Here is a 13,520-nt window from a genome sequence, read left to right as displayed (position 1 = left end):
TGATCAAAAACCCAGACAACCTTACCCAGACTTTAGTTCAGAACAAAGTTTGGTCCAGAGAGACATTATGGAGTGGCCAGGGAGAATATTCCTGTGGCATGAATTGCTTTAGTAAACCGATAGACTGTTTATCATACACATTTTTGGTTGCAACAGGAAAGGATCACAGAAGCCACAGTTCCATCATTTTTTTTGTCTTTTATTTATTTATAATTAAAAATATTTTGTTATTCAAGTGAACTTGAAATATGAGCTAAAATCTTTCATTTGTCATTAACATAACAACTACACACAATTATCAATTGACAGACAAAGACTTCTCACCATATCCCCTGCATGGCCCTTTTTCAAATCTTAAATTTAACTTCTCTGTGGTCTTCCTCTTCCCTCTCAGCTCCAACTCTGATATCCATTGCTCAAAATATCCACCTCTAACTGTGTGAATGATTCAAGGCTTTTACTGGATATAAAAGTATAAGAATTTTATATGTATATATACAGTATATGCATCATCAGTATATACAACAATAAAAAGTTCAAGAATTAGTCAAAGACAAAGAAAATGGTCCATCAATCACACTTTAAACCTAGAGAGTTGATATCGTAACTATGTAAGCGCCCCGTCTATTTTTAATACAGATCTCTTGACACATTTATTTAGTGGTTTCAAATGAAAGACTAATAATTAATGGAGAAAATGACGTTCAGTTGATTTCTGAGGTATATAGATTTTATTTATTCTCTGATTTTGTAATAAATTATTTTTTTATCATAAAACCAAAAGTAAAGTTCACAGGCATAACAAAAGAAACACCAATCATGTGTTTGTCATTTTGTAGCAACGTCTTCTCTCTCTTTCCATAGATTCCCAGCAATTATTCCAAAAAACAGCAGAAGACCAAGGTTTCTGTTGGAGGCAAAATTCTTCCAGCAGTCACCTGCGTCATTGATGTTCACATTGTAGATCTGAGAAGGAAATGTGTCAGCAAAAAAAAGAATGACATTAGTATTGATGTGTTTACAATGCACTCACCTGGTGCAATAAATGAAGCCCCATTGCACACAAAGCAGAGTAGTAGGGCAGAGTCTGCTCAGCGTTGACTCCTGTCACAACCAGTCCAGACATCATCAAAGCTGCAAAGACACTAAGCCATTCTTTGGTGTGTTCTTGGAACTTTAATGCTGTGGATTTAACTCCGACCCTGATGTCGTCATCTTTGTCCTGGGTAAGAGCGAGTACAGGAAATCAAAAGGTAAATAATAATTGTTGAGTTGCATAAAAAGTTGGAGATAAAAACAATACAGGATAGGAAGTAGGAAACTGGGGAAAAAGACATAACAAGGAGAGATTCAAGGAAAGTAGAAAAAGGGAAGGAGAAAAAAAAGAACACTAAGCAATGGTAGTAAAGAATGTGAGAAAATAAACTAGGTTTCTTTTGCTTTTCTAAGAAAAAGAATGGAAGCAAAGCATGCTTCACTCCACCTGATGAGCATAAATTGTGTCATATATTAAAGTCCACATGACTCCTGAGAAATACAGCGGGAGACAAACAGTCCAATCACAGGATCCCATCACAGCGGAGTAGCCCAACAGCGCTCCCCAGTTGAAAGTGAGCCCTGGACAGGAGGAAGTCAAAGTTAACAGAAAAAACAAGGGCATAAAAATATGTCATTGTTTGTATTATTTGATATAATATTATCATCTAGGGATGTCTGATATTCACTTTTTGCCAATAACCAATATGCTGATATTGTCCAAACACAACTTCAATATAGGCTTTGTAATATCTGTACAAAGCACTGTATGAGTACGAGATTAATTAAATGAGCTGCAATGCTGCCATCTAGTGACTTTAATATACAGCTGTTTATCCACAAAACTATTTTTAGGGCACACATCATTTGCAGAAACCCAGGGATTGTGTTATCGGGTTTTCATTATCGGAAGAAAAAACTGATATCAATTCTTCTTACAGGTATTACATAATATGCTAATATCAGTACCTAGAACAAACTGCGGCCAGTATGTGATTCTCTTCATGAGCGGATATGTCACCACCAGAGACAGAGAAGCTGCACCCAGAGTGATGCTAAGAGAACACATAGACAACAAGAAGTGACCCGACCACAAATTACCAGAACTAGTTAAAAGTGTCATTAAACATACACACTACTACCTGTAATAGTTCAAACAGAGCAGAATCCCTAGTGAGAGAGAAAGTTGCCCTGCCAGAAAGAAGAGAGCCTGCATCTGAGAAATTTCTCCAGAAGCGATGGGACGAGTCACCGTCCTGGAAACCTGCACATGATAATCAACATCATCACTGTCATTGTCAGTGTGCCTTTGAACTGTGTGATCTCAAACAATACCAATGTGTTGAAAACTGATTTTCCTATTGAGCTTAAGTCAGAACACTTTAAAGACAAATATTAAAAAGCAACACCTTGTGATGAAATATACTGTATAACAGTCTTTGAACACTGGTATACATGCTGGTAAATTTGAGAACTTAAAAAGGTGAAAAAGGGATTCCTTAAAATAGGTTACATAATAGTTAACACAAACGTTAACATCAATAAAATCTGACAAATTTTCAATTAAGGACAATATTTGATGTTTGTTTGCAAGTGTAAAGTTTCTACTATGAAAATGTATACACAAAGCATTAGTGGAAATGCACAAAACAGATTACTTTCTTACAAAACCCAGTAGACTTGACAATTCATGTTTAATTACCTGTTTGTCAAAGTCTTTGTCCCACATGTCATTGATGGTGCAGCCAGCTCCTCTCATCAGAACAGCACCTGCTCCAAACAGAGCCAACATTCCAATGTCAGGAAGACAGCCAGGATTAGAGGCCAGAGCAATGCTCCATGTACAAGGAAGGTAGAGCAACCATGTTCCTGTCATGCCAAAAAAACAGGTACAGCAGAGGGTCAAGACTAAGCAGCAAGATTGTAATTGAATGCCTTTATCTGCTCAATATGACAGGAATAAAAACAAATCTCTTAAAATTTAAAAAAATAGTTTAATTAGCAAAATAAGAACAAAGGAGGAACGAACACGGTATATACAAATGCATCCATTCTTACTGGCATCATTATACAGTGCATAATAGAAATACAAACCTATAGGTTTGTCCAGTCGCATCAATCTTAGATACGGACGAACTTTCCCAGGAGCGAAATTTACAACATCAGCTGCTGACAACCCGAACGACCTTCTGACTGGAGCATAACTTAAGTGTGGGTTACTTGGCCTTTTTGTGTCACTCTGACCAATACGCTGGGTCAGACAGCGAAGAGATGAGCAAAATAAACCATGTTGGATCCTACGCAGGGTGATCGTGGTCAGTCTTAGTACTAACATCATGGAATTACCTGGGGTCGAAGGGTTCAGAGGTATGTCGAAATAGTGGATTTGGCTAATTTTAGTCCACAACAACACAGCGATTAGACAAATGCAGCTAGATATTTATCAGTAAGTCGGGTAATATAAAAGTTCATATAGTAACACGTTAAGTTTAATAAAGTTAGAGAACAAATGTAAAATAACTGATCCCTACCCGATTGTAAGAAACTTTAGTTATAGTATATAATCATTATTCGACGTGAGTCAGTTTAGGCTTCCCATTGTGATTTCCACGGAGTCAATGAGTCAGCTTACGAGAAAAGTTGTAGCTCCCAAGCTTCCCGAAACCTTCGTTTAAAATTATTGTACAAACAAACTGTTTAATGGAACACTGAAAACCTTAGTTCATCCCATCTGACATAAGATATTCTATATTAATCTAAGTTTTGAGCTAAATGGAACGTACAGCATGGCGCCTGGTTTCCTGTTATTGTCCGCCCGAAAAGGGTTCCGGAGGAAACAGTTTCGAGATTCTGAATTTTATTTTCTTTGACATCTTTAGTTATTTTATTTTAGTATTATTGACCACATACTTGTACATTTAATAAATATATAAATAACCTTTGTGTCGGATCAAATATTTATTTAAGAAATAATTAGCATATATTAAAACTGACGTAAAAAAACGTAATAAAAACGGAAGCCTTCTGCACAGGAAGTAGATGGAGTCGCAGTCGCGGGAAAAATGGCGGAGTCGTGCCATGTCTTGTAGTTAGTGGCGCCATTGACGGAAAAAGCCGTTTAATCTGCTCAGGAACCAGGCTCTGCCGTATGAAGATCCGTTTAGTAGAACATTTTGATGAAGTGAGTGACTTTCATGTGGACGTGTCTCTTTTTCTACGCATGCTTGTGTGTGTTTTGTGTCGGTATTTAGTGCTTTTCTTTTGGACTATAAGGAAAATGTTTGTTACGCGTTGCTGAGGGCATATATTTTTAAAACGTAAACTTAATAACGTGTAAATAAAAGTTTTACTCTTTACGCTTTTTGGTAGAATCATTCCTAGTCTTCTTGGTTAAGTTTACTTTGATTTATTCAGCCGGTGTGTAATTTATTGTTCGTAGTTGTAATTTACATCTATGTTAAATCTGCTTTTTACCATTGGTTGTATATTTAAAAAAACACAAATATTACGATAGAAACACTCTTAATGCTTTTGTTTTATATATTTACAGCTGTTTTCTGGAACAGACCGCGAGATACGTGGAGATACAGGTACGTTGTGTTATTTCTCTCTAAATAATAACAAGGTCAGACTGTTCACTGTTTCTGATTAGTGAGGACCTGCAGGCCTAGAGAAAATTTATAACGAGATCCAGGTCAATGTCTTTGGATGTTGATCTGTTCATGTTGAGTCTATGTAAAGTTTCTGTGATTATAATTGTTCAAAACATGTGTTGTTTCCCTCTTTAAGATTGGACTGTAACAGTACAGAGAAGACCTTGTTATCGCTTAAATATCACATTTGCTTTGTTGTGTGTTTGATAACTTCTCACACCACATTTATTTATTAGATTTGGCCCTTATTTCTCCTCTGGCTACATGATGTACAGTCACCTTGATGCTAAACGACCTAGCCTTAACGTTTGTAACCACCGCAACAGTGTTGCTCATTCGCAACAGACACTCAACAAAGACACTCGTTTCTCAGATCAGCCTGCAGAACATACAGTAATCGGAGACATTAATGTTAAAAGACATCCAAAGACGACTGACCAAATCGATTCTGAAGCTAAACAAATGGACTCAAAGAAGTACATGGTGCCAGTACAAACGATCACCAAATTAATTTCCCCATTGCCAGATGAAAAGTCATCAATGACTTCTGGTCAGTGTTCAGAAATGGCCATAGAAACCCTAATCTTGCAAAAATCCAACTGCAGTCTCAACAGCAGTGGTGTGTTAAAAGTTACTGCAAAGTCCATGATTGACATCACTGATGAGTCTTCTTACAGCTCTCAATTGTACAGTAACCTTTTAATGAAAGACCTAAGACCAGTTAAATCTGAGAACCATATCAGAAACACTACTGATGTAAATAGCATTAAAAGAAGTTGCAGCCAATATTTTATAAATGTTTTGTTTGTACACTTGTAACCGATGAATGTTCTATCTTGAAAGACCAGAGAATCATCCAGAATATAACCTGGATAATCCCCTGATTTTTTTTCAGATATTCAGTACCATTACAGGTAAAAGCAGAGGAAAACAAGCAAAGCATTAAAATGCCTCAAGAGATGTCACCAAAAAAACCAACAACTCAGTCCAATGAATTTCTAGATACATCTTTGCATCCGGCCCCTACCGATAAGAAAGCTCACACTTTTTCTTATCACTGCACCAAGTGCTCATTTAGCCATAAATCTGCTGTTGCTCTGCACGTTCATTATCAGAAAAAACATCCAGATGAAGCCATCACTATTAACAAATTGAAACAGTCTGGATTAGCTGCAACTGCATCACAAATATCACCTGCAACAGCCAAACCAGACACACCAAAGGATGTGTCTGAATCGCTTGTAAAGGTAACAGAAAACCTGACACCTAGGAAGAGTGGCTGTGATTTGTCCACTGGAAGAAAAGACACCTCCTCGCAGACACGTCAGAGGGTTTTGATGTCTTTGATGAAACTGAAAGGCACATTGGTTGCTTGCAAGAGACCAGGATCTTCCACGAGTAAGGAACTTCGATTAGAGGATAAGAGAGAAAAAGAAACGAACAACAGTGAACACGAACTGGCGGAAATAACAAATGACTCTGTCCCTAATTCCCCTGTTGAAATATTTTCATGCCAGGTTTGCCCTTACTCCAGTGCCAATGTCACGAATGTTGTGACTCATTATAATACAGAACACACTATGCTGGGACTCACTACTGCGGAGGAAGTTGTGTGGTACAACACAAAAATTCAGAAGAAGGAACCTGAGGCTGGAGCATTGGCACATTCTAATATAGAAGAATGTCAGACAAATCCGACTGCAATTTCTAAAAATGAAGAAGCATTTAGTCTGTATGACTGTCCTGAAAACCTGTTTTACTGCCAGAAGTGCAACTTTGCTAATGTATCACTTAAGGGGGTAATAAACCATCAGTCTGTTGCCCACAAGGTAAAGACCAGCAGACGTGAGTGCATCATTGCATATACAGTTGAGATTCGTGATGAAATCAAAAAATTAAAATCTCTAACCAAAGATTCACCTTTACCATCCTATCTTCCACCTCCTCTGATAAATTTAGGAGATGAAACTAAACTCTTCTGCCACATCTGTAACTTTAGATCAATATCTATGTCAAATGTTCTTAGACACTACTATTCAAGACACCCAAATCATTTGGCAAATACCAACCAAGTCATTGAATACACCGCCAGTATTATCCAACAGCCACCGACTAAACAGAAAAATTATGCAGTTGAGAAGAAACAAAGAAAACAGGTGAAGAAACACAAATTGTTTCAACAGGACTTGCCATCGAAGCTAACTGCTGTGGAGCAAGCAAAAACCTTTGAGTGCTACCGATGCAAGCTAAAGTTTCAAGGATTGCCCAACCTAAGGAAGCACATGTGGACAGATCACCACTCTAACCGCCCTAACATTGAACTGCTTGGTTTATGTTTCAGAAAAGGATTGTTGGAACCAGGTTATTACTGCAACAAATGTGGGTTCTCACACACAAGAGCAGAAGTGGTCCTTGAACACTTCAAAAAGCAGCATCCTAAAGCGGCAATGACACTCCAGTTTGTTACCACCAAGTTATATATTGGGCGAGAACTGTTACCTAATAAAAGTGAGAAGAAACGAACAAAGAATGTAACTGTTGCTGACGACTACAAGACTGCCAACCTCGGGAATCTCTCCCCCGAAGCCGGGAAGTATTCATGCAGATATTGTTCATTTAATGGTGACTCTTTGTCAAGTATCACACATCACTTCTGCACTGTTCGTCCCAAAACCCCTGAAAACCCAGTCCCAAATGTCTCCCCTAGCAAGGAATCTGTCACAAACCTGCACATTGCAAATGACCACCAAGACACGACAGAGCTTGGTTTTGAGTCCTACCAGGTGCCAATTGAGTTTGGAAGTCCATCAGAATCTTCTGAAGAAGGAATGAAGAATGTGAAGTGTCTGTATTGTCCTGCAAAGTTCGCAAGTCAACGAGGCCTTAACACTCATTGTGGTTTGCTACACCAGGAAATAGCAGTTCTAACCCAAATTAAGGTCTATGTCTGTTCGCACTGCACCTATGTCAACGCCACTTCCCAGGGTATTTTGACCCACTGTCAAATGAAACATCCAGACTCTGAGTCCTGGTGTGAAAATGTTTATTTAAATGAAGTGCACGTTCGCGGCTGGGAAGGTGATGGAAAACCATTAAGAGGCTACATGTGTAAACAGTGCCCTCGGATCTTTGTGTCACAGGAGAGGATGATTAGACACAGCACATTTGAGTGCTCGAAGCGCAAGGGGTTGCAGAAAGTTCTGTCTGGAAAAAAAGTCAACCTCAGCTCTTTGTCTAAAGCTTCACTTCTATGTAGGAAAAAGTATGAAAAATACAGGTGTAAACACTGTAACGTTACCTTTAACACCAAGTTTGCATTAAGCAATCACCTGCAGATTGAACATAAAGAGGAGTGCTTGTACCAGTGTGCCCTCTGTGCCTTTTCCTATAGCGAAAAGAAGAAGTTGGGAAGCCATTACTCCACGTCACATGGACAGGAAGCCTTTGTCAAATACTTCCAAACTATGTACCAGCAGGACACAGAGTCAGCACCAAATTCCTCTGATAGACCTTCATTTCAGCAACTAGCAGAACCATATTCTCTGTCTGCAATGGCAGATGACTGCAAACCCTTGGTTTTTATGTGTCCACGCTGTCCATACATAAACACTAGTTGTCACGGTACTTTAACTCACTGCCAGATGAAGCACCCAAAACTTGTCGTCCGAGCTGACAAGCTGAGCACTCAGCATGTCCTCAGGAGTAGCATGTTTAAATGTCAAAATGTGAGTCGTTCTACTGGACAGGGCTACATGTGTTACATATGTCCACTGATTTTCAAGTCACACCTCCATCTGAAAAAGCATCACCAAAATGATCATTCTTCGCACCAAGATAACATTTCAAATATTGCTGATGCCCAAGATTTAGGTCAAGGCTGCGCTTCTAAGTCCAACGTTGTGGAAGAACACCTTAGGAATCATCCAGTTGCTTTGGGAGCAGGCCCCGTGAAGGAACGGCACTTTAAGTGTCGCCTGTGCACCTATAAAGGACTTCAGCGGCAAAACCTGCAGCATCACTATAGAAAAGTACACAAGCTGAACACAGCCAGTGCATACAAGCTAATGGACAAGTACAACGTACGACAAAGGAACTTCCAAGATTTAGGAGATGAAGATGGGGCCTTTAAATGTAAGCTGTGTCCAAACATAGCATTCACCTTGCCCCTCTTTCTCATCAATCACTACAGCACATTTCACAAGAGCAACAGGGAAACAGACTTCAGGATAGTGTCACACATGACCGACAGAAACACTGGTGTGTACAATTGTGGACATTGCAAAAAACGTATCAATGGAATCAAGAATTTGAGTTTACACCTGGATCGTCACAGAGCCTGGAAAATGAAGACAATGCCAGCAGTTGATAGAACATCATTACCACAGGTCACATGCAGTGAGGTGAGTTCATTGTGCACATCATGTTATTTGTATGGATAGACAGTGGTATGATATCAGAGCTTCATGTATATCTCCTCACAGATATAGTGGCCTGTAGCACCATTGGTTCATGTGGGCTGTCTGTTGGTCCCTCTGCTATAAGGTCGCAGAGGGAAAAAAACTGATGTTTTGCAATACTAAATACATTTAAATCAAATCACTTCTTGACTACCGTTAATCAACAAATGGATACTTTCTAATATCCGTTCCCTTTGCTGCTTAACTGCTTAGTTAGATGTTGTTTAAATAAGTGGGGAACCGTTCACAGCTGTGATATAACCTAAAGCTGTCAATCATTAAAATTATTATTCTGTATAATCACAGGCTAGTTGTGAATGAATCAGGATTAACCATTATCTTAATTTCTCATGATTAATTACGAGAAACTACATATAAATATAGCAAACATTTTTCTGTATATTGCTGGAACAGAAGGACAAATAACAGCAGGATTTATTAATTTAGACAGTTGTCAAGAAACATATGCAAAACATTGTGGATCGGTGGATTACAGTCATTATTGTGCATCTGAACTGTGGCTTGTAGAAATCTATTTATTCCAACAGCCCAAGTGTAAACGCAAAATCTCTAGCATACTAACTGATTGTCATGGTCATGTTTGTCAACTGTGAACACTTACAAAACACTTTTGATGTTTAGGTCCATTCAGAAAAAGACTCATCTGTTTGTGAACCTGTGGTGCCAACAAATTACATCACTTTGCAAACAAGTCCAACACGGCGTCCACCTAATCAGGCACTATTGCTGCCTTCTGATCCACTGCTGTTGGAACCGCCGGAGCTGGAGCCTGAGCTGATAGTATTTGGTGATAAACATTCATGCAAACATTGCCAACGCACATTCATGTCCCTGAAAGGTTTGCGGTCACATGAGCGCAGCCATGCTGCTTTAGCTGCCATCAAGAAACTGGACAACGCGTCTACATTGGCCCTGAATCACAGGTAGGAACAATGACTGCAAACACATTTAACCATTTAATGAGAATGAGTTAGCTAATGACATGGAGTTGAAAATGGTTGAAAATACCTTTTAAAACATTCTTTGTTTCATCCTGCTTCTAGACAAGATTTTTCTCAAATCTGTTGGTGAAGTTGACAGAGACAATTGAGCTGCTGGTAAACGAGGCTTCAAAAAACCTGAACCTTTCCTTTTTTTCTTCTTGTTTTTATATTGCAGTATAAATGAATACCTCATCCACAAACCTGGGACGCTGCGTCCGTTTCTCTGCAGCATCTGCTCGTTTAGGACAACAGCTATGAGTCTATTGAGGTGTCACTTCATGAAAAAACATCGAGGTAATTGATGATACGTATTCAAACGATAATTGTATTTTAGTCAGACTCTGCATAAAAAAAACCCAAATCAAAAGATGCAGTGTTTCCAACCCTTTTGTGGAGCTTTGGCACATATTTGTAGAGTAGAAAAATCGCTTAAGGTGTACGTCAACAGATAAAATGATTTAGGTGTAATTTACTCACAATGTACTCTTTGTAAAAACTGGGCCCTTTTAGTTGAACACAATGCTGATTTACTCACTGGAATTAAAGAAAAACACACATGAAGAAAGAGTTGTGTCTATGTGAATGTCTTAAACATATTTAATTTAATGAACATACTGCTAATGCTGCTGGTGGATACTCAGATGTCATTTTAGAAGCTTCCATGGCTTTAAACCGTGATAAGAATGAGGAGACAGCCAACCAGGATCCTGATCTTTCAGTGGAACATGACATTGAGCCTGAAACTGTGGAAGAAGTTAAAGTCAACAGTAGGTTTTTGTTTCATAAAACACAGTCTATGTCACAGTTTTTACATTGTTTTCCAAACTAACGGAGTGTTTTCTGCTTTGTTGTTTGACAGAGTCTGTGTATATGGAGCCGGCTGATGTTCAGCGGCAACTCAATTACTTTAGCTCAATGTTACAGAGAAGCCAGGCTTCCCAAAGCATCCACACCAACAGCTGTACACTCTTCTGTGAGTTCTGCAACTTTACCACGGGTCATTTGTCCAGTGTGAGGCGCCATTACCTAAGCCGTCATGGCAAAAAAATATATCGTTGTAAGGACTGCGACTTCATCACGGGTCTGAGGTAAGCTGCATATGCATAAATATGCATTATGCACAATAAGCAAATTGCTTTATGCAATAACAGTCTTTAAGTCTAAGTAATTCTTAAATACATCTGGTACGTACAACTTTGACCTTATGAAAAAATACAACTTTGATCTTGTGAATTTTGTTCAATGTCTTCTCAGAAAAAGATTTGACCTGCACCTGGAGAATGTTCACAGGACCACGGTGTCAAAAGCCATTCGAAAGAAAGATCTTTGTTGTCCTTTCTGTCTCTATGAGAGTAACAATAAAAACCACATGATTGACCACATCGTATTGCACCGTGGTGAGACACCTAGATACAGATAGTGGTTAGCAACGCCAAATTTGTGAGCCATCTGATTTATATGTTAATCCTGTTCTTGTACTCTTTCTTTTTTTATTCAGAGGAGCGTGTTGTTCCTATTGAGGTTCGTCGCTCAAAGCTGTCACGTTACCTTGAAGGCGTTGTCTTCCAATGTCACAAGTGCACATTTAGTTGTGGCACCAGTGACAGCCTGCAGGTTCATGTGAAGAAACACCACGAGGTTAAACCCTACAGGTGTCGTCTGTGCTTCTTTGACAGTGCTCTGCTCAGCCAGCTGGAGGAGCACCTGAGCCAGAAACACCAGGTGAGGACAAAAGTGAAGAACATCTGGTATTAGGAAGAAATCAGGCACCTAATTTAGACAACCATCCAAGTTTCCCTATTTTGAGGTTAAGCTAAGTGACTTAATAAAAGGAAGCCTTGTTCATCAAGGTGACAAAAGTTACCAAAGATCAATTTAGCTCTTTAAAAATAGTAGCTCATGGTTTGAAGTGGTTTTTAGACTTCTGTGTTGTTTTAAATGTCTTTTGGACCTTTGGTGTTTATCTGCAGGTTTTGAGAAACCATGAACTGGTTGGTCAGGTGATCCTGGATAAACCAGGCCATGAAAGGCTGCAGGAAGAGGAGCCAGCATTGTTTGACCTGAAAGAAGATGCCGTGTACAATCCAATTGCTAAGAAAAGCAGAAGTGCAGATATCCATTCAGAGAACGGAACACACCATGGGGCTGGTAGTATGTTTTGTAAACAGACAGAGCACGCGGCAGAAAGTAACGAGTTACATATAAAAAGATTTGAACTTGATGCCACTGACGAAGGAGCAAGTCACGAAAACTGTGCAATGAAAGCAGACCAGGACAGAACAATTAAGATTGAGCAAATCATCTGCAGTGAAGATGACACTTCTATTGTTTTTAACAGTGATAGTCAGAAAATGTTCAACTGTCTGCCACCAAACAGTGTCAGAATGAAAAGACGTTTAAGGCATGACAGTGACCTTGGACAAGAAGAGGATTGTCAACTCAACAGTGAGGAGACAGCAGACCTGTATGCCGACATGCCAGTGCTGGAGAACGAGTTCCTGAAAGACACACAGGTTTCTATAAGGAGCTTTAAAGAAGAAAACAATGGGGGAAAGGGAAAAGATGGATTGATAAACAGGAAAGACGAGGACCAGGAGGAGAGAGGTGAGGGCAGGGAGTCTCACGGGGCTGAGTTTTAAAGCGAGTGTGTGAATCCTCATGACCATAGAGCAAAGTTTAAAAAAGGACCAGGTGCTTGCATTTTGATTTGTGAACTGATTTTTACGAGAAATTAATATTGGTCATTAATGTCATTCCCTGTGTGTCTGCTTTCCAGGTTTATCCACTGACGCCTCCACAGCCTCTGGAATTGTACCGTCTGTCACTGATGACAGATGGTACGTATGTACTCTGTGTGGCCGAAAACTGCCGAGCAGCTGGGAACTGAAACGTCACGCAATGAGACACGGAATCTGAATTTTAACTTGCTATTGATGCTATTGTTATCATCTTTTTACATGTGAATTTTTTTTTTAAAACATTGATGACATTTTTTAAACGGTATTTTAACAGATGTGTGATTAAAGATTTTATGACACGTTACTTTTCAAGAGCGGAAAATCGACACTGTGAAACATCGATGCTAAAACAACAATAACCTCAAAGTTTTACTATGTATTTGTTTGTTTTTTTGAAATAAAGGGTTCTCATAAAATAACATGTTCATGTTTCCTCTTGTGTTCGCTTTCTGTTACCATCTCTTATGTTAACGGGTCGGTTTTGACCTGTGTCTTAAATCAGCTGTAAAATACACTAAAAACAATTAGCTATCATCCAATTTGTTTCTCATCTCTTGGTTACCTTGTTAGGCTTCCATATCCATGAAAATATTGGTTTTAATATTTTTGGTGTGGGCCTCTGGGCCTTTTTTT

At 39.1% G+C, this 13,520-nt stretch overlaps 1 protein-coding gene across 1 annotated transcript; it reads right to left on the bottom strand.

The window, feature by feature from the left end:
- Positions 1-186: 186 nt before the first annotated feature.
- Positions 187-3,852, bottom strand: coq2 (coenzyme Q2 4-hydroxybenzoate polyprenyltransferase). The gene is made up of 7 exons (XM_008335849.3): positions 3,130-3,852; positions 2,738-2,904; positions 2,178-2,299; positions 2,005-2,090; positions 1,484-1,617; positions 1,034-1,222; positions 187-966 (listed from the first exon to the last, which is right to left on the bottom strand). The coding sequence occupies exons 1-7, from the start codon at positions 3,371-3,373 to the stop codon at positions 829-831; spliced, it is 1,080 nt and encodes a 359-aa protein (XP_008334071.1). The 5' UTR covers positions 3,374-3,852; the 3' UTR covers positions 187-828.
- Positions 3,853-13,520: the final 9,668 nt, after the last annotated feature.

This window comes from Cynoglossus semilaevis, chromosome Z (assembly GCF_000523025.1).
Source record: "Cynoglossus semilaevis isolate Cse_v1.0 chromosome Z, Cse_v1.0, whole genome shotgun sequence".
Lineage (NCBI taxonomy): Eukaryota > Metazoa > Chordata > Actinopteri > Pleuronectiformes > Cynoglossidae > Cynoglossus > Cynoglossus semilaevis.
This window is presented reverse-complemented; position numbering and strand designations above follow the sequence as displayed.

Bases quoted from the DNA above. Each gene is read 5' to 3' on its own strand.
- coq2 (XM_008335849.3), bottom strand. From the start codon at position 3,373: ATGATGTTAGTACTAAGACTGACCACGATCACCCTGCGTAGGATCCAA. The intron at 1,618-2,004 runs GTACTGATATTA...CCTCCTGTCCAG, and splicing joins CTGGCCGCAGTTTGTTCTAG to GGCTCACTTTCAACTGGGGA. The intron at 967-1,033 runs GTGAGTGCATTG...TTTCCTTCTCAG, and splicing joins GGCTTCATTTATTGCACCAG to ATCTACAATGTGAACATCAA.